The following is a 21710-nucleotide window of genomic DNA, read 5'->3' as shown; positions in this document are numbered from 1 at the left end:
TTTTCCCACTAGACTGTGATCTCCTTAAAGAAACCGGATGAACTAAATTTACCCAGCACATTGCAAGCACCTGATAATCACTTTTCTCTACCTTCTCTCCCACTTCTCTTCCATCCGCAGCTGGTTCAGGAATCAACATAGAGAGCCCAGAGGAGAAACTACATCCACAAATCATCTGGGCTTAAGGGCTCAGAGAAGACCTCTGATTCGAAATCCAAGCACCATCAATCAGTCCCTCAAACTAAATCTCGCAGAAGTGTGGGTCACCTCCCACCCCACCATGCACATCTTGCAAGATTCTGACACGACAAGCGCTGATGGATTAAAGGCAAAGGGTGACGGATCCTGACTTCCATGTCCCTTCTCTGAGAGTTCAGACCAGTTTTGTCAATATTTGTTCAATAAATATTTATGGAGGAGGAAAAGGATGGATTTTAAAGAGCAAGGTTTTCCAAACTGTGACCTGAGGAGCCCACCATGTGCTTAGATAACAAGGGTTCCTTGGTCACATAAGTTTAAGAAGTGCTGGCTCCAGGCTGCTGTCTCGGAGGTCAGGAGGATACCAACGTTTTGAGAGTTCTATGGTAACAGGTCATTTAGCTTTTTTAAGATACATTTCTTTCCTCCACTCCCAGACCACAATATCCACTGAAAATACAAAATTCATATTCTCTAACCGCGTGAAGCTCTATCTAAAAGAAATAATTCTTAAAGTCCAAAAGCAGGGAATAATACAGAAACAGATAAAAGTGAAGAGTGGAGCCCGGGAAGGAAGAAGCTATGATCTGACTGAGGCAAAAGGCAGATAAGGAAGCACTGGGATATGTGATGGAATAGATTAGGTAGGATTCTGCCAGGGACTAGCCCCGGCTGATCCAGGGAGTTTGAAGGGGAGACGGCATTGGCGAATACACTGGATACACTGGCTTTAATTAAATATTAATTAGAGATATAAAGAGTAATAGAATAAGGATAGCTTAGTAGGAAAATTCTGTGGAGAAAAGAGGCTGAGTAGCTTGGTTTATGCAGGAGACCAATAAAACTTCAAGACAAGAAGTTTGCACCACTTACGTAGGCAGCAGGCGTCCTTCTGTTCTCCCGAAGGAGAGGAGACACTGAGGCCTCCCTGGTCGGATCTTAGAAGCCCAGGCAAAGTTAATAAGCTTGGCGGGCTCCACGCTCCGATGGAGACTCAGCCAGAGTTTGAGAGAGAGAGAGACATGGGGAGACCAGTCTTTCGAGGAACTGATCCCAATTCTTTATTTTCCAGGGTCTGTTTTTATACACTGAGGTGTTATACAAAAGTCACGCGGGGTCAGCAGTCCTGACTTTTATTAAAGTCAGGTGCTTCATACAGATGTATACAGAGGTCTTAGGGGTGTTACATCATCTTCTGGCCAGGGGGGCCTGCTGACAATTTATGACCCTCTCCTTGTGACAGCGGCCGGTCAACCAGGACACTTATTTCTCCAGGGGGGATTATTCTTAAAACAGACGCCACCTTCCGAAGGTACCAGATAAAGTTACATTCCTATAGGGTGAGGGTGTAGTGGGTTTTAATTAAGGAAAGAATTTGTTTAGCCTAAGGTCTAACGTGATTAATATCAAAGGTTAATACTTATTTCTTCTATATATTCATTAATGTGTATAAGGGCAGGGGATGTGGAGACTTAGCAGTAAACATTGGCTCAACAAATGAAAAACCCTTCACCAATACAATTTCTAATCAGCCCACTATACTATACTAATAGTTTTCTAACTTCTCTAAAGAACCTGTTTTTAGAAGGTTTAAAGCATCTCGTGCCTCTCACGGTTGGGAGGCTGTGAGCAATCACATGTGGCCGGATAAGCCTGTCAGGCAGGCTAGAGAACCTTCAGAGGAGTTTGTAGGTTGAAACACTATCACGCCCAGGAATTATTATTAACTGGAGCTCTAAGTTAACTCCTTCTCTGAAAGAGGTGGTGGGGGACAGCCCCCCGTAAAGTCAGAGGTGTAGGTGAGAGCACAAAGTAGTAAAGTAGGCAAACTCTGGTTTTGGGGGTAGATGCTCGAGAATTTCCAGGGGGACTCCTGAGGCTCAATCCCGCCTTTGCGTATGTCGAGCCTCCTTCCTCATGACCTTTGCCATGGGTAGAGGTCCTCACGCCGGCTCCCCACAGGATTCTAGATTCACAACCATTGTGGAGAAGGTTTTTAGAAAGCAGTCATTACCTTGTCAAGAACGGTGGCTTCTTTTTGAATAGCTGTAACTGTCTTTTATCAGTTGAAGTCCATGAGGAGCGGAATGGCACACTCTAATTAGGACATTCAAGGAGGATTTAACACAGTGACTATTCACAAAGGTATGAGCAGACATAGGGTATCATGGATACACCGTAACGGATAGGACGTATGTTGGGGTCATGAAAATGGGTGGGGGGCTGTTGCCCAGGCCAGCATGGGTGAGGGGAGGGAGAAGGTAGCAGGTCACTTATGAATGTCATATAGAGAAAACTGCTTTGAGAAGGGCAGTGATCCCCTCCAACCATACCCAGGTCTTCCTTTAGCTGAACCCACAGAAGTCAGTCTCCCCGGGTGGGAAGTCATGTGGAGAGAAGGGAGGACAGCCAACACACAAGGGCGGAGGGAAGATATCTGGCGCTCGTCTCAAGCGGAAGAATCTGAAGACTGGCGACTCTGCCACCTCCTGCCCGGCTGTGTCTATCACGATTCAAACAATGCTTTTGCAGAAGGCACGCACTAGGCCAAGTTCCTGCATCGAGCACAGAGATGTGCAGATGACAAGATCAAGCGCTGGCTGTCAGATATGTTAAAAACTGATAACCAGAGAAGGAAAGAAAGCAAACAATTAAAATATATTGTGAAACACAGAAAGGTGCAGAAAGCATATGGTAGTTTGATGCCGAGAATTTGCGAAGCTAACTGGTGACCTTGCCCTTGATATGCAATGCTAGTATGTAAAACTGTCAGCCAACGTGGACTTTCTGGCATAAATGCAAATTCTGAGAATTAAAAAGGTACTTGAAATTTAATTCCATCCATTAATAGCCAATAAAAATTTTAGCTTCTCCAAAAAATTGCCTTCAGAATTGAAGTACATGCAAAAGATTTATTCATGAATTCGAACTTTCATGAAACGTCCAGTATTTTGTATTGAGCCTCTGACACTCTTAAGTATTTGTTCTCACAGAGGAAATCCAAAAAATTGTTTTTTTTTCACTTTAACCCAACCATTTCCCTTTAGCATATTGCTCTCCAGGTTCTATACAAGTTCCAGACCTGGGCTCCCTGATTCCAAACAATTTCACACCATTTTTTAAATTAATTAATTTTTATTGAAGGATAATTGCTTTACAGAATTTTGCTGTTTTCTGTCAAACCTCAACACAAATCAGCCATAGGTATACATATATCCCCTCCCTTTTGAAGCTCCCTCCCATCTCCCTCACCATCCCACTCCTCTAAGTTGATACAGAGCCCCTTTTTGAGTTTCCTGAGCCATACAGCAAATTCCCATTGGCTATCTATTTTACATACGGTAATATAAATTTCCATGTTAGAATATAAGGAAGCAGATTATTGTGCCCTTAGTGTTTCCCAAATAATTCAGGTAGGTTTAGCCATAGCCTGGCAAGAACTGCCAGTCTTCCAGGCAACACAGACCATCCATGGAAAAAATGACTTATTGCCTGAGTCATTTATTTAAAGTCTAAAAAGAGTGGGAGCAACAGGGTCATTGCCACACTGACAGACATGTTTTGCAAAAGAGGGGATTGGATAGGGACAATGAACTCTTTGAAGTGTTAGTCATTCAGTCGTGTCCGATAATTTGCGACCCCATGGACTGTAGCCAGCCAGGCTCCTCTGTCCATGGAATTCTCTAGGCAATAATACTGGAGTGGGTTGCCATTTTCTTTTCCAGGGGATCTTCCCAACCCAGGGAGTGAACACAGGTCTCCCGCATTTCGGGCAGATTCTTTACCGTCTGCGCCACCAGGGAAGCCCAATGTACTCTTTGGGAAATGCAAAAACTGTCATACTCAAATTCTGATAGAACAGAAAAACTTCAAATGCCATTGTTTTATGATAAAAATAAATATTAGAAGTATGATCTTGATAACATTGTTTAGTTTTTCTATCTCTTCACTAAAATGGAAAAAAAAAAAAAAGGCCCTCTTCCCCTCACCTTGCCTTTCCCCTTCTTCCCAAAAAGAACACTGTGATTTTTGGCTTGAGATGCTAGAATGCTGTGGCTCCTGATGCTTACGGTTGAAATATTCCAATAGCAGAAGCAGTAGGTTACCCACATGTCCAAGGGTAGCAAGCTAGGTCTCTATGGTGTGTTCTTTTCTTCCTTTAGGTAAGGAGTTTATAAAAGGGTGATATGTCCATCTACATAACAGAAATCAAAGAAGTTAAATCTGATTTATTTCATAAAATCTCACTGCACAGGTACCCTTGTAGGAATGTGGACACCTAAAAGTAAGGCATATCTCAACACTCTATTTTAAACAAACTACAGCAAGAATAAAAATATATCTGTTTTGGGACTTCCCTGGTGGAGCAGTGGGTGGGAATCTACCTGTCAATGCAGGGGACATGGGTTCAATCTCTGGTCCGGGAAGATCCCACATGCCGTGGAGCAGTTAAGCCCCTGCCCACAACTACTGAAGTCTGTGTGCCAAGAGCCTGCGAACCGCAACAAGAGGAGGCCCTGCAATCATAAGTCTACACACCACAAACAGAGAGTAGCCCCTGCGAGCCGCAACTAGAGAAAGCCTGCACACAGCGACAAAGACCCAGTGCAGACAAAAATTAAAAAACCAACAAATAAATAATAGCAATTGTGTCATTAAAAAACAATTACACCCCTGCTGGCACACCTGGCCCTTCAGGCTCAGTTCCTGGCTTCCAAGCCCTGCAGCGGCCGCCGCCCACTCCTCCCAGGCCAGCACCTGAAACTGACCACGAGTCACTTCCGATGCAGCCTTCTGGGGTGTTTACATGCTCTCCCTGTGCACAGATTTCCTCTAGCATCCATCTGACAAGTCGACACTCAGTTCTCCAAGAAACGTTTTTAACCCTCAGAGCACTCCCAAGAGAAGTGCTGGCGTTCTGTTTAGTTTCCCCAAGTCTTGTGTGATGGCACGTACACATTACTAACCTTATTTCCTGTCTCCTTAAACCATGAGCTCCTTATCATTGTGCTCCTAATATCTAGCCATAGGCACTTAAGTAATTGTTAGGTGAAGAAACACAAAACAGAACTTTCTTTTCATGCAAGAGAACAGGTGGCCTTGAAGAGCGTGAAGTGAAGGCAACCAACATTTTTATTATTGTTTTTGCAATATTCTATCTGATAAGCATTGTCCTAAATATTATAATATCCAGTGTTCAAGTAATCCAGTGAGGTAGCTTATGAAATTCCATAAGGCCCAATGAGGAAATAAAAAACTTAGAGACAATCAGTAACTTGCCCAAAGAATGACATATGTAACCAACAGCCAGCCAGGAGAGAAACCCAGGTTTTCTGGCTGGAGAACCTTGATGCTTCTCCACAGAACAACCGACAATCAATAAGAGGGAAAACATTTAAATTGAGCTGCCTAGCACAGAAAGCAAAAATGTTCCATTTCCAATTCAAAGGTCACTTTTCCTTATGACCCAAACTGGCTCTTTTGAAAGAGTCCTGGTGAAAACATTTCATCATGTATCTTTGCCTCTTGCACACATCAGTGAGCATTCCCGCTTTTCTCTTTGCTCTCCTGATTCCTCCCGACGCCAAGAGCAGAGGTCTTTCACCCTTGGTGTTATAAGTTCCAAGTGGGACAAAGGACTACAGTTACAGATGGTGCTCCTGAAAATCTCATCTGATCTCTTTCCTAAGATCAACAGATCTTTTGTTGTTTTCACTTAACAGATATTCTTAGGGAGGACTTCCAATGTGCAAGATGCTGACTGGGGTGTTGTTACAGCCTACAGGTACTTTTGAAGTTTTCAAGAGTTAAGGTAAGTGAAAGTCCTTTATAGGCTTTCCAACTCAGAGGGCTATTACTCGCTCTAGTTATCAACTGGCTTAAAATACTGGGTTTTTATGACTCATGGTTCTGTGGATTGACTGGGCATAGCGCTGGGTCTCATCTCATGAAGATGCAGTTAGGTGCTAGCTGGAGCTGGTCATCTACAGGCTTGAATGGGTTGAAGTCTGTGGTATCCCCTCACGTGGCTGCCACTTGATACTGGCTGTGGGCTGTGCAGAGTCAAGTCATGTGGCCAGCCCACATATCTCGGGCTGCTTCCTTTGGCACACTGGCTAGGTTCTGAGAGGGAAGGGCAATCATAGCTCAAGATCTGATCCTCAGCTTACAACTCCCGAACTGCATTTTGTCAGTAGGGCTCCCAGAGGAAGCAGGCCAGCGCTTCCTGCCTTCATGCCACTCTCTGCCTGGCTCAGCCAGCTCCAACCACAACATCCTTCTGTGTGTACTTCAAACACTTTTAAGTAGGCGCTGAAAGGCTCTACTGAAATGAGAGCCAAGGCTGAAATTTCTCCACCTGAAATGCTGTCCCTTCATCCCCAGGGCCTGTCTTCTCCAGTCACACCACTTCTTGGGTAACTCATTTTTCGTTTTAGCCCACATAATTAGCACTTGAAGAGCAGCAGATCTTTAAGTTTCACCATATGATTCTATCTTTAACCTTTTGTTGTTAAATAATCATAGACCCACAGCAAGTTGCAAAAATTGTCGAGTCCTGTGTACCCCTCATCCAGCCTCCCTAAATGACAGCAGGTAACAACTATTACAGAGCTTCCCTGGTGGCTCAGACAATTAGGAATCTGCTCGCAACACAGAAGACCCAAGTTCAATCCCTGGGTCAGAAAGATCCCCTGGAGAATACAAAATCAAACCCAGGACGTTGATATTGGTATCATACTGTTACCAGACTACTCTCACTTCATAAAGATATTTTTTCTTTTACAAAATTATGGACATAACTCCTAAAAGGCTTCCCCTTTTATTTGGTAGAGTAGATAAAGCTGGGTCACAGGTCTTATGGTAACGATGGGCTTTCCTCCTTATTTTTTATGTAAAACTATATGGCCTTACATAAGACTTCTCTTAATATATGTTATATTAACAAATCACTTTTCAGATCTTAATTTTTGATAAAACAAAACTAATAGAGAGGAGGTACATACTAGATTTTTAAAAAAGCTTAGCAGAAGAGCAGACACTTACTGAACCTGACTGAGTATATACTAAGGACACTGCCAGACAAAAGAACAAAGTGATGCAAAGACACAATCCTTTCCTCAAAAGGTTCATAAACTAGAAGCAGGCATCTGAAATGAAGATGTGAGTAAGAAAAAGGAATCAAAAACACTTCTTCTTACTGAGACCTGGGAACAAACGGCTGCTGTGTGCATCAGGAAACAGAATCAGAAACACAGAAACAAAAAAATCATCATCATTGTTTAAAGTTGGACAGAGCTGGGTAATCCTAGGATGGAACTAAGAAAATAAAACAGCTGATTTCAAGCAAACAGCACACAGTGGGACCCATCTGGGTTTAGTTGGTAACCAGGGGCCACACTTTAAAAAAACCTTCTACTATGGTGTCACCTTCAAGCCATACGAACAAACTATCTTCCTCCTAAAAGAGCTGTTCACCTCCATCCATGTCACAGCATTCTCCAAGCCAGTTTCTTCCCCTCCCTCCACCGTTCATATCTAGACTCTGGATATTTCTCATAGCCACCCATTCTTCTCTCTTCTCACTCACCTCAGAGCCTCATTACCCTTATTTTTAAAAAGTAAAATAAAATAAAAGCATCATGTTTAGCTTCCCCGATCCGAGGTTTCTATTAGTTCCCCAAGGCTACTGTAACCAATTAACACAACTTTGGTGGCTCCAAATTAGGGAAAAAAATGTGAAGGTTTCTCAAAGATATAAAACCAGGGCCTTCCCTGGTGGCCCGGTGGCGAAGAATCCACCCTCCAACGCAAGGGACGTGGTTTCAATCCTGGTCGGGGAACAAGGATCCCACATGCTTCGGGGCCACTAAGCCCGTGCACCACAACTAGAGAAAGCCTGAGCGCCACAGTGAAGACCCAGCACAGCCAGAAAACACATTTTTTTTTTTAAATTAAAACTAGAACTACCATGTGATACAGCAATCGCACTTCTGGGTATGTACCTGAAAGAAACAAAATCAGCACTGTATATTCACTGTCACATTCCTCACAATAGCCAGAATATAGAAACGTTAAGTATCCACCAAAGGACGACCGGATGAAGAAAACACAGTAAATACTTAAATGGAATACTGTTCAGCCATAGGAGGGAAATCCTGCCGTTTGTGGCAACACTGATGAATCTGGAGGGCATTGTGCTACGTGAAAGAGGCCATGGAGAGAAAGACATTTTTTGGTAGAATCCGTAGGGTTTTCTGTATGTGTATACGATCATATCATCTGCAAAGACAACCTAACTTCTTCCTTTCTGATGTGGATGCCTTTTATTTATTTTCTTGCCAGATTACTCTGGTTAGAATGCCCAGTACTATGTTGACTAGGAGTCAAGAGTGGGGACTCTTATCTCATTCCTGATCTTGGAGAAAAAGCTTTCAATCTTTCACCAATGAGTATGATGTTAGCTGTAGGCTTACGACATATGGCCTTTATTCTGTTAAGGTATGTCCCCTCTACGGCTTCCCTGGGGGTGCAGAGGTAAAGAATCTGCCTGGAATGCAGGAGACATGGGAGATGCAGGTTCAATCTATGGCTCAGGAAGATGCCCTGGAGGTAAAAATGGCAACCCATTCCAGTATTCTTGCCTGGAAAATCCCATGGACAGAGGAGCCTGGCAGGTTACAGTCCATGGGGTCGCAGACTCAGACACAACTTAGTGACTGAACAATATATTCCCTCTATATACAGTTTGTTGAAAATTTTTTATTATGAAAGTATGTTGTATTTTCTCAAATTCTTTTCTACATCTCTTAAGATTATGATTTTTATTCTCCATTTTATTCATCTTATTTAATAGAATTAATTTATTAATAAACTATTGATTTGCCTATGTTGAACTATCCTTGTATTCTAGGGATAAACCCCGTTGATCATGCTGTATGATCCCTATATTGTGCTGCTAAATTCAGTTTGCAAGTATTTTGTCAAGAATTTTTGCACCTATATTGATCACCCATATTCATCTGTAGTTTTCTTATAATGTTTTTATTTGACTTTTTAATCAGGACAATGCAGGCCTCATAAAATGACTTTGGAAGTGCTCCCTCTGCGTCCATTTCTTGAAAGAGTTTGAGAAGATTGGTGTTATTCTTTAAATGCTTGGTAGGACTCACCAAGGAAGCCATCTGGTTCTGGGCCTTTCTTTGTTGGGAGGTTCTGGTTTACTGACTTAATCTCCTTACTCATTATTGGTCTATTCAGAGTTTTGATTTCTGATTCAGTCTTGATATGGTGTATGTTTCTAAGAATTTATCAGTTTATCCTAACATTATTCAACTTGTTGGTGTATAGTTGTTGATAGTAATCTCTTATGAACCTCTTTCTGTGGTATCAACTGTCGTTTCTCCTCTTTCATTTCCAATTTATTCGATTCCTCTGCTTTTATTTCTAAAGTTCTGTCAACATTGTCACCCTTTGGTGGTATCATGTTTCCTTGATTTTTCACGTCCCTTGAAGTCTGCATTACAGTCCTCCCATCTGAAGTAATATTCACCTTCTCCTGTCTTTATTAACTGGTTCAGGAGAGAAGTATCTTCCTTCAGCCCTGCCAGTGATTGAGGCTTTCTGACTTCTCTGATTGCACCTCATCCACACTTCTTGCTCCCTCTTGTGGCAGAACCCTTAGGCTTATATGCCTTCTCTTGATGAGCAGTGCAGCCCGCCAGGTACTGGCTGTCTTCCTCCTGTTTTGCCAGAGGTGGCACTAAAGCTCAGTTTGCAGTTTCTCCCCAGCTGGTAGATTTGGCTCAGCAGTCTCTGTGTGCTCACCAGTCATCAGCCGGGTCCTGCTCTTGCCACTTCTGTCGGGAGCACACAGGGAGCCGGCCACAGGGTCAGGGGCTATTTGTGGGTGAGGTATCCTGAGCGCTTATGGCTCAGATGGTAAAGAATCCGCCTGCAATGCAGGAGACCTGGGTTTGAGCCCTGGGTCAGGAAGATACCTTGGAGGAGGAAATGGCAACCCACTCCAGTATTCTTCCCGTGAGAATCCCATGAACATAAGAGCCTGGCAGGCTACAGTCCATGGGGTTGCAAAGAGTCGTACATGACTGAGCGACTAAGCACAGCACAGCATATGCTGAGCACTGCAGGTGAGGCATCCCCTGCAGCTTCAGGACAAGCTTGTTGAGTGCAGTCAGCTGGACCCGTGTGCCTTCAATGCCCTGAGGGGGCTCCCTGCCATCTCCATCTCTTCCTGCCTCCCAGTCACGCAGTCCATGTTTCAGGACTCTGGATGTGGGGAGAGAGAAAGGAGCTTCTTTGGCAGCCTCCTGCATGGACTGGGAAGCCACGTGTCACCCACAAGCTCTCACTTTCCCCGAGAGAAACTGCAGGATGAGATCTCTTCTGGCCCTGAGCTGGGTCCCCTTGGGGGCAGGGTGGTGCACGTCCAGTGAAGCTGCACCTACCACGCTCTCAGTGCATCCAAACTCAGTTTTGGGCTCCAAAGGCGGGCTGAAACTTCTCTTCTGGAAGCCCGGACTTCTCAAAGGCTCTCTGGTCGGTGGGTGACTGTTTCAGACAGTGTTTTCCAGGGGCTACTGGACCAAGGCTGGTGGCGGGGGGAAGAGGCGCTGCTCGAGCCAGCTCACAGTCTATTTCAGGGTCCAGCCAAAGCCCAAGTCTGTATCCCTATTAGTTGACTTGCGGGGAAGCAAGACTCCTCTCAGGGCCCCTTGGCACAGGGTGTTGGATGCCACAGCTCCCAAATAGTACTCCTGTTCGTGGTTCAATGCCAAATTATTGTCGCTGAGGGCAAAACAAAGAGGGCAGATGCCTTATTTTGCCACAAGGCTGATGTCACTACTCAAGGATTTGTCATTTTAATCTGCATTTCTTTGAGACCATTCACTTTCTTTCTCCAGCGTTTCTTCTTTGGGAATTTCTGGACCATGTTCTCTTCCCATTTTTCCCTGGAGGTGATGGCATTTTTGTTCCTTTTAAAATTCTTCATATTTTCAGGATACCAATTGTTCATAATAAATATGGCAAATATTGCTCCCAGCTTGTGCCTTTCGGTCATGTTTATTGTGCTTTTTGGCTTGTCTTTTTGTAGTCGGAGCACCATTTTCTGATTGTATTTAAACTTATGGCACATTTTAATCATCTGCCACCAGAAGGATCAATTTGGAAGAGACCAGTTTACTGGGAAAAGTGATTCAATATCAAAACAGAAGAAGAATTTTATTGTGAAAAGTGCAAAAAGGAACTTCTTGGTGGTCCAGTGGCTAAGACTCTGTGCTCCCAAGACAAAGGGGCCTGGGTTTGATCCCTGGTCTGGGAACTGGATCCCACATGCCACAACTGAGAGTATGAATGCTGGAAACAGAGATCCACATGCCGCAGTGAAGATCGAAGGTCCCATGTGCTGCAACCAAGACCCAGCGCAGCCAAATAAATACATGCAAATATTTTTCAAAAGTACAAAAAGATGAAAATTCTGTAAAAGCCTTTCATAAGAACAATGCAACACAGTCAACACACATGACAGTATGTGCTTCACAGCTTCCATCCTCTGCCCCCAAAACCCTGTACTGATCCATGCGAGTGGTCTGAGTCAGCATAATGCGGAAATACAAGGATCAGCAGGATCAAGTTCAAGAAGAAGCCACATGGCTTTGTAGAATAGAACCCAATGTGAAAAGACATGTACAACAGGAATTAATATACAGCTTAACCATTCTTACAAAATTAATGGGCGTTTTTAAAGAATTCCTTTTTTTTAAGTGCAGAAATGATCTTCAATAGTCCAGGTGAGAGATGACAGATTTACAGGCACTTGAGACAAGATGACTCCAGTCATATAAAAGTTTAGTTTTATTATAGGCACTACATGCAAACATTCAGTACTTTTTGCTACTTCTGTAGTCTTTTAACAGGGCAGTCAGTTACAGTTCGAATAAGAAAATATAAATAAAAATTATACACTTTATTAACAAAATCTACTTTGAATGATTCTATAACCTTTCTAATGCAATCATACCCACTGATTTACTCCCGTCGATGATGCTTCTTTCTGTTCTTTCAATTATAAAGTCTCTGAAGACCCAGAACAGAGTGCGATGGATCTTCCACTGTGGCAGGAGATGTTCAATAAGTAACTCTACATAGTTTCTCTGGTAAGTGTTCGCTTTTTAATTTTGATTAAATGCCATGTTTTAACACAAATACTATAAGACAATATTTGGCAGCTTATACGGTCACCATTCACTGGCGCTTTGTCCCAGCCTGGACACTGACCATGGTGAAATAGATGCCTCGCTGTGCCAGCAGCTGCTGGTGTGTGCCGTGCTCCCTGACTCGGCCATTCTCAATCACCACTATCAAGTCTGCGTTCTGGATGGTGGACAGCCGGTGAGCGATCACGATGCAGGTGCGGCCTTCTCGGGCTTTGTCCAGGGCTTCTTGGACAACCTGTTCAATAATCACACAAATTACCTCTGGTCAGGATAATCCTCCCCCTTGAATTCTTCCTTCATAACAAGCCTCACCATTAATGTATCCAACGATAAGTGCTTCTTTAACAGTGTCAGTGGAATACAACACATATTTCACAAAGCAAGGGATCTGTTATACGGAAGATACCGAATCCTAGTTTGGGTTAGTTCTCGGGTAGGGGCTATCTCCAAGTTGTGTCTATAAATACAGCCCCTGCGATCATTTAAAAGCATTCAGTAGTGGGCTTAGCCATTCAGCATCCTTCTGGTCTAGCACCACAGTTAAGTCAGGAAGCCTAGGCACGGGCCAAACACAGCATCTCTGAATTTTGGTATTTTTAAGATTAAAAAATAATTCTCAGTACAACATTATAAAACAACTATATTCCAATACAAGATTTTTAAAAAAAATCTCAGAATGAGTTTATCATTCAGATACCTGAATACTCAACTTTTTCTCAAACTAAAAACAATAGCTAGTATTTACCTAAGGAACAGCCAGGTTTAAACATTTTTCTGTGCTTCCACTCTTTGCTATAGTTGTTGAGGAGATGCTGTCAGTAGAGATGGGACCGTGCCTCCTGAATGCAGCTTCTTGGATCAATACAAAGTGATCCAGGGCTATTTTTTGGAGCACACGTGCTATAAGACTAATCTGCCTCATTTCATCTTAGATCTCTTGAATGACAGCTACAGAAAGTGTTTAAATTCCACTGAAAGTAACAAAGTTTGTTATCAGCCTGAATTTTGTTCTTTACTGTAGAGACAGTAGCGCAAATTTAAACCGTCTAAGGACAGCTGCTTCAAGTGTGAATGAGACCAATTTAAATTCTCACCTTTTCACTTTCCGTGTCCAGAGCCGAGGTAGCTTCATCCAGAAGCAGGATGTGAGGCTGTCTGACAAGGGCGCGAGCTATGGCAATGCGCTGTTTCTGGCCACCAGAGAGCTGAGTTCCTTTGTCCCCTACTCTGGTGTTGTATTTCTGTAAACAGGGTTTTGTTATTATGAAAAGCAGAACTGATAGAGCTGTGAGAAAGAGTCTGCTTGCAGCAAATAGGATAACCACTTCCATACACAAAAAGGTTGAGGTTCAGAAGCTAAGAACGGGTTGATGAGTTTAACAGCAAATTCATAGCTCTAAATGGCAGGATTAATTTCTCTTCTTGAAAACAGACATTTGTGTCTTAAAAATTATGTTTTAGTGTGGACAAATGAACCTGAGGAGGACTACTGCTGCAATGTTAGTCTCTTCAAGCCTTCTGGTTTCACTATATTTGGGACAAAGACTGGTCAGGGGAAGGAAATTTGATTTTAACAGGCTATGCAGAATAATATAATTGAAGCTCATTTTATTTATGACCAGTAGGTGATGCTCTCTGCATTATTTCAAAAAGTGAGGAAGGGAAGATTCTTAGAATGCTAACCTTTTGCTGTCTGTTTTTATAAGACTATTTCCAAAGCGTCAACAATTTTAATGGATGCCAAGAAATTCTATCTTGGTATCTAACTTAAAAAGCTGAAATCTCCTGATTTACTTTTGTTTTTAGAATTCTCCTGACAATAGATAATTAAGTATTAAATATGACAATAAGGACTGGAATTAATAGGGTAAATAAGTGAGAGCAGAAATGCAATGTATAACTTAGAAAACCACATTATCGTTTTTCATTCTCAGATTCTTGCCAGGCTGAAATTTTGTAAACTGTGGGCTCTGATTCTGACATCCACAGTTTGATTTTAAATCATGTCCTACCTCCTACTCTGCTGGTGAGAACGTAAGTTGGTGCAGCCACTATGGAATACAGTGTGGAAATTCCTCAGAAAACTAAAAATAGAATTACCATATGATCTAGCAACCCCACTCCTGGGCACACATCCAGACAAAACTCTAACTCAAAAAGATACGTGTACCCCTATGTTCATAGTAGCACTATTCACAAAAGCGAGACATGGACGCAATCTAAATATTCACTGGCAGATGAACAGTTAACAAAGGTGTGGTGCATACATATGATGGAATATCACGCAGCCATAAAAGAGAATGAAATAATACCATTTGCAGCCACGTAGATGCAACTAGAGATTATCATACTAAGTGAAGTAAGTCAGAAAGAGAAAGACAAATATCATATGGTATCACTTATGTGTGCAACCTACAATATGACACAAGTGAACTTAGCTGCGAGACAGACTCGCGGACACAGAGAACAGACTTGTGTTGCCAAGGGGAGCGAGGTGGGGAGGGATGGAGAGGGAGGCTGGGGTAAAGCAGAAGTAATTACTGTATACAGGATGGATACACAGCAAAGTCTAGTGTGAACCACAGAGGTCAAGAAGTAGGTCCTTGGACAGAACGTAGGACTTAAGGGGTTTTGCCTTTTCTTTCCACATGTAGACACTGAGGAAAAGAATTCTGATGTGTACAGGCGTGTTCTGTGGACACAGCCCAGAGCCCAGGAAGACAGGGCTCTGTGGCAGACAAAGTGAGGGGGGCAAGATACACTTCATAAGCTACATGATAATCACTCTCAGTATTTGTCTTTGTTAACCCGTAGCTCAGTGGTTCTCTAACTGTACCTACATCAGTTACCACCTGGGGTACCAGAACACAGATTCCTACACCCCAGTTCCAAGTTTCTGGTGCAGCAGGTCTGGGGTAGGGCCTGAAAACCTGCATTTCTCACAGGATCCCAGGTGACACTGAGGTGCTGGCCCATGCCCAGACTGACCGACCTCATCATTAGTGAAGGGGATTAAAGTTATGCACTGAATGTTCCAGCCTTGGGAAGGGCCCATTATCCACAGATGGGCTAAAGGTTAAAGCAGGGGAGAGAGGGGACACTGCTTCTTCCTGGAGGACTGTGATGTGTGGTGCCGGCAGTGATCCAGAGAAGAGCCTCAAGCAAAGGCAGTCTCGGGAGCGGCCTAGGGCCATAAGGCATTGTCATCTTTCCCCACGAGGAGAGGACCTTCTCTGCTGGTTTGAAGTTGACCTTTGTTTTCAGGGGGCAATTCCTTATAACAAAGAACATAACGTGTGATAATGGGGGGGCATGAGATAAGACAGGTCTAGTGTATATGTGTTCTCGTGTCTGAGTCTTGCAACCCTGTAGACTGTAGCCCGCCAGGCTCCCTTATCCATGGGATTTTTCCGGGCAAGAATACTGGAGTGGGTTGCCATTTCCTACTCCAGACAGTCTAGATGCACTTAAAATACAGGACCTAAGCAGCTTAAGAGAGATAAGAGGCTCCATTTATCTAACTTCCTAGGAGGAATTCGGAAGGCACCCATGGGACAACAGCCGAGGGCAGGCTTCAGTATCAGTCCAGCAAGTGGAGCGTGGGACCCAAGGAACGAGCAATGGTGAGAGATGACACCATACCACGGACACTCCAATAACCCACCCTTGCTCAGAGCCTTTTTTCTGAATGGGTCCAGTCCCCTGGCCTGGCCTGACTCCACAGAGAGAGCCTCAAGGCTTGGGGCAAAGCTGCAAGGAGGCAGAGCGAAGGAAGGATGGGAGAGAAATGATGGGGAGGGTCACACCTGCTTCTGTGGGCTCCGTGCCCTGATGTGGAGGGAAAGGCCTCCCAGACGTGTACTTTTTAGTCAGACTGCTCACAGGGAGTCAGGCAGGTGGTTGGGTAAACATGACATAGGATGGGGACGGGAAGTGTCAGAAACATGACAGACAGGGACGGAAAGTGTCCTGTAACCATGACACAGACGGGGACGGGAAGTGTCCTGTAACCATGACATAGACACGGACGGGAAGTGTCCTGTAACCATGACATAGATGGGAAGATACTTGTCCACAGCAGGGGTGTGTTTTGATTGCTCAGTTCTCTTCACCTTTGGGATCCAGCCCTTTACAAATCACAACCACAGGCTCCCAGGCACCGCATCTGGTGAGAGACTTACGTCTGGCAGCATCTTGATGAAGGGGTGGATGTTGGCCTCCTTGGCCGCGCGCTCAATCTCCTCCTGGGACACGACCCGGCTGTTGTCTCCATAGGCGATGTTCTCGCCGATGCTGCAGTCAAACAGAATGGGCTCCTGGGACACGATGCCCATGTGTGCACGCAGCCACTGGACATTCAGCTGCTTTATTTCCTTGCCATCGATTAACTGAAAACAAGAGATCATGGATCAGCCTCAGAACCAGAACATTTTTGAATTTAACAAAATTAATGTTGTTATTTCCTACGTTAAGACTGCAAGTTGTTATGAGACTGTTGTTGTTGCTTTTAGTTTGGACTGTCGAGGTTAACTGAATCAGGTTATAACTGCATGCTTTGGGGAACTGTGATGTTTCTTGCATTTTAACTCTGGCTTCTGATATATGCATCTGGAAGGCAGAATAATTGCTGTCCTTTGGACCGCAAGATCAAATTAGTCAATCTTAAGGGAAATCAACCCTGAATCAACCCCCCACCACCATTGGAAGGACTGATGAAGCTGAAGCTCCAGTATTTTGGTCATCTGATGTGAAGAACCAACTCACTGGAAAAGTCCCTGATGCTAGGAAAGATTGAGGGCAAGAGGAGAAGGGGGTGATGGAGGATAAAATGTTGGATGACATCACCGATGCAATGGACATGAACTTGGGCAAACTTCGGGAGACAGCGAGGGACAGGGAGGCCTGGCATGCTGCAGTCCGTGGGGTTGCAAAGTCGGACACAACTGGGTGACTGAACAACAGCAACAAGGCATAATAATGCCCATCTCCTCCATCCAAGATATCCACGCTCTAGTTCACGAAACCTGCTCATGTTATTCACACGCAGAGAGAATTACGATGGAAGGCTGCTCATCAGCTGAGCTCAAGATGAGGAGCTTATGTTGGATTATCCAGGTGGACCCAATATAATCATAAGGGTCCTTAACTGTGTGGGGTGGAGGGCAGGAGACTGGGGATCACAGTGAAGCAACACGAGGAGGACTCGATCAGTCGTTGCTGGCTTTGAAGATGGAGGAAGGGGCCATGAGCCAGAAAAGATAAGCAAGCAGACTCTCCCTGAGGGCCTGCAGAAGGCGCACAGCCTCACCGACACTGTGCGGTCCACTTCGGACATCTGACTTCCAGAATGCATAAGACAGACCTGTGGGGTTTTACTCCCCTAAACGCTGTAATTTGTTGTAGCAGCCACCAGAAACTAATAAACCATATTCTATTTCTGGAATGTATTCTGGCATTCTTTTTTTTTTTTTTTTTTTAAATAAGATGACTTTTTAATTTTAGTTTTTTGGCCGTACCATGTGGCACACAGGATCCTAGTTCCCCAACCAGGGGCTGAACTCTAGTTCAACTGGAGTCTTAACCACTGGACCAGCCAGGGAAGTCCCCCATCCTTACTGCTCTGTATTGATTTTTCACAGGAAAAGCATCCACGATTCAATTGGAAATAACTAACTGCTATCACCACATAACAGGCCTGGAGGTTACATTTCTGATCTGACCTGTTAGTCAGGATCAGCTTTTTGAGGACTCAAGTGAAACAGAAGTGAGTGTGGGAGGATGCCGCTATCTCTCTAAATAGTTGTTGACCTTAGAAAAGTGAGTTAGTACCTTAGTTTCTTTGCACGTAAAATGGGAATGATTATAATCCCTAAACTCTGGAATTGAGGATTCAGCGACGTCAGCAGGGACCCCACTGAGCACAGTGCTAGGCACAGAGTGTGTGAAGGACTGTCTGTGGTTTGGAACGGTGCCTGTGTGATGCACTTGGAACCACAGCAGAGGGATAGATGTCTGAGGGGATAAAAGGATGGACAGACATCTATAGCTTACCCAGAGCAGCAGGAGGGAGAGCCTGGCCTTTCTCTAGGAACCTGGCTCCTTTTGGATCACCCTGCAGAAGCCTGGGCGTGCCCATTACAGCCTCACAGATAAAAATCCTTCCTCTCTGATGGAGACATATCTGCCCCAAAGATCTACTTTGCAAGAGAACGCTGGCATTCAAGTGAGAGCTGCCATAACCGCAGAAGAAGACATCAGTGACTCAGCTTCGAGCTTTTCTAATACTGATGAGTATATCCTGAGCTATAAATATACTCTGAATCCCATGTGCCTGGCTGCACGCCTCTGGGACACAGCTGGCCAAGGACAGGATACATACGGGCTTTGCTGCAGGAAGGTAGCTTCTATTTGTGAAACTAGCAGGTGCAAAGATGGATGGAAAACACAGCCATGACCTTATTAGTACCCAGCCCAGTTGCCATGGAGACTATTCCAAGCATCTATGCTCCAGGCTTCCTCATGGTGTTAAGTGAAAGTGGAAAGTAGAGGCTGAAGAGAGGAAGGAAAAACCACACAAGGATGGTTACAAACCATATAGCAAGTCAGGCTAGATGGAACACTGTGCACTTCAGAAATGGAGAACTGAGGGAAGAAAAAGAATCTTTTTCCAGACTTATACCCCTAGGGGGCTTCCCTGATGGCTCAGATGGTAAAGAATCTGCCTGCAATGTAGGAGACCCAGGTTCAATCTCTGGGTTGGGAAGATCCCCTGGAGAAGAGAATGGCAACCCACTCCAGTATTCTTGCCTGGAGAATTCTATGGACAGAGAAGCCTGGGGGCTACAGTCCACGGGGTTGCAAAGAGTCGTACACAACTGAGCAACACACACACACACACACTGCTAGGAGAAAAAAAGACACTGTTTAACTAATATAATCAGATGAATATGACTGATCCCTGCAAGCTTCAATGAGTTTTTCCATCAGACATATAATAAGATGCTTAGAGCTCCTCATCCCCACACTATACACAGCTACTGCTAACTATTTAAAACTTGTGTTTTCTAAAGGATCCTTTCCTGAGGGAAAATATGTTAAAAAGTCCAAATGTAAAAAGATCAATGCACATCTTCTTTGGCTGAGGCACGGGTGGTGGTCTGAGGAAGACCAAGGAAATCCAGTGAGTCTGTGAACACTGCTCAAAAGATCCTGGCCTAAGTGAAAATCTCAAGTAACACACTGACTGTAACAATGAAAGGCTAGATTAAAATGATGAGCTATCCCTATTCTAGACTTAAATCTACTGCCTGATTTCAGTAGCACAATCAAATGTTAAATATGTATAATTTTCCTGTATGTATTTACTCTGAAATAATTTTAGATAAGTTATTGAGCACTGATTATATTATAGGTCCTGTGTTGAGGTATGCCTCATGCACTCTCTCATTTCATCTTGACAAAACTTGCAAGATAGGTGTGATTTTAATCCCCCTTTTACTGATGAGGACACGAGCAGAGTTCGGTCGCTTGTGCAGGGTGACGTTCTTAGTGGCTGAGGGAGCTCAGGTCTGCACACTACAGGTTAGATTTTGGCTACACAGTGGTTGAGAATTGAAAAATACTTTCTGTCTTCTTTCAAAGGAACAATGTGTCCATCTTAGCCCAGGTACCCACTGGGTAACAGCCAGACGACAGGCTTCTAGCTGTGTTCTAAGAGGGAGAGAGGACTCTGATGGTGGTGTGAAGGATGGTCAAGGGGAGAAAGGAAAGGTCAGGGGAAGACCAAAGACTCGAGTGAGTCTCAGTGAAGCTAATGAATGTTAAGATTCAAGGACCCTCATCTGCAGGCAAATGCTGTGAGTTAAACAATGTCCTGGGTGAGGGGAGGCCAGGCTGCAGTTAGGGGGTTTTCTGGATAAGCCTTTAGGATAACTTGCCTAAAAAGGAGAGGGACCAGAATCCTTAAGGCTTTAATATTTTGTTGTGAATTTTTTTCATTAGAAGTAAATATTTATGCTTGTGACTAATTCTGTGTTCCTAACTCTTTCAAGTATAGTCCCTGAAACTGTACAACTTTCAGGCCCCACAAACCTCAGAACCTCTACTCTCTGAACAATCCCATAGCTTCATTTTGTAAGACTCGCCACAATGTGACCTGAAACTTGCACAGTTACCAGTTCAGTGGTCCTCAAAGTCTGGTTGGCATCAGAATCATCTGGCAAAGTTTTAAAAATGAGAAGGCTGGATCCTAACCTGTGTGAATGAGCCAGGGTGGCTGCATTCTTTGTGAGCTCTCCAGACCATTCGGACCCATACCAGTCTGAGAACCAGCGCTCAGGTCAATGTTGCTAAGTGTGACTTGAGGCTTGCTGATGGTCACGAGCATTTCCTGACCTCAGGGTCAAGTCCTTGCTTCAGTTCTTACAATCAAATGATGCTCCAGTCCCCAGACTTATTTTTTTTTTCATGGCAGTAAGAACTAATCACTAATAACCTATTGACTTAGTCTTTCAAGATCACCAACTGATGTTCCTAAACAGAACTTGGCGCATTTACTAGCCTTTACTGGGGCACCTCCACTAAGAAGGCTGGCTGCTGTGTAGCACCTGGTGGCATCTCAAAGCTCTAGCGCAAACACACAGGAGCAGATCACCGTGTTCCTCCGGCAGATGAGGGCGCTTTGTTTGCACTGCATCATCACTGCAGTCCTGAGAGGGTTATTCTCCTACGCTCTCAGCACTCATTTCCATATTCTTCTGTGTCTGTCCTTTCACCTATCAAGGGACTGCAGGACTAAAATCTATTTCCTAGGCTCCCTTCTGCCGCCAGAAGTAACTGAGGTTCTACCAGTGAGATGCCTGGTGCAAAACCTGGAAACCAGAAGCTGTGGTAAACTGTCGCCCGTGTTCTGGCAGAGAGGAGCTTCTGCAGCAGCAAGACTCTGTCCTTGTGTCTTCAGGCTTGGAGCAGCTGTGACATGGGCACAAGTCCCGGCAACTTCCTGGCCACAGGATCCCAGCTGCAGCGCTGATTTGAATGCTGGGAGCGCTGACTCTGACTCCCCTCTGCCAGTGATGATGTGAGCGCTGAACCCCCTTATTAAACGAGCAGCTGCTCAGATGCCCACAGTGCTTTGTTTCCTATGCTGAACCATAACTGGTACGGTTCATGCCTTTAATTTTGCTCCCCTGCGTTAATGGATGTGGAGAATAACCATTTATTTCTTTACTTTCTTGTAGTCTGATTATTTTACTGTTACCATTATTGCTGTTTTCA

The 21710-nt window shown here is 44.2% G+C and overlaps 1 protein-coding gene and 1 long non-coding RNA gene across 10 annotated transcripts in view; one reads left to right on the top strand and one right to left on the bottom strand.

Annotated features, from left to right (window-relative positions):
• Nucleotides 1-5871: 5871 nt before the first annotated feature.
• LOC112586469 lies at nt 5872-21374 on the top strand. 6 transcript variants are annotated; one of them, XR_006552715.1, is made up of 4 exons: nt 5872-6010; nt 12292-12374; nt 15964-16057; nt 21246-21373. It is a non-coding gene; the product is annotated as an uncharacterized LOC112586469 (long non-coding RNA). The 6 variants fall into 6 exon arrangements; XR_006552716.1 differs by having other exon boundaries at nt 21217-21344; XR_003110904.2 differs by lacking the exon at nt 21246-21373 and adding an exon at nt 16583-16719.
• LOC112577761 (ATP-dependent translocase ABCB1) overlaps nt 12050-21710 on the bottom strand; it is a 111089-nt gene continuing 101428 nt past the window's right edge. For all 4 annotated transcript variants that reach the window (XM_025290988.2, XM_044946554.1, XM_044946555.1 and 1 more), the window contains 3 exons: nt 16616-16822; nt 13529-13675; nt 12050-12669 (listed from right to left, as the gene is read on the bottom strand). In XM_025290988.2, the coding sequence (XP_025146773.2) occupies nt 12463-12669; nt 13529-13675; nt 16616-16822 (561 nt within the window). In that variant the 3' untranslated portion in view covers nt 12050-12462. The remainder of the gene's footprint in view (nt 12670-13528; nt 13676-16615; nt 16823-21710) is intronic.

The sequence above is a fragment of the Bubalus bubalis genome, chromosome 8 (assembly GCF_019923935.1).
Source record: "Bubalus bubalis isolate 160015118507 breed Murrah chromosome 8, NDDB_SH_1, whole genome shotgun sequence".
NCBI classification, from domain to species: domain Eukaryota; kingdom Metazoa; phylum Chordata; class Mammalia; order Artiodactyla; family Bovidae; genus Bubalus; species Bubalus bubalis.
The sequence above is the reverse complement of the archived record's forward strand: the minus strand, read 5'-3'. Positions and strand labels throughout refer to the sequence as shown.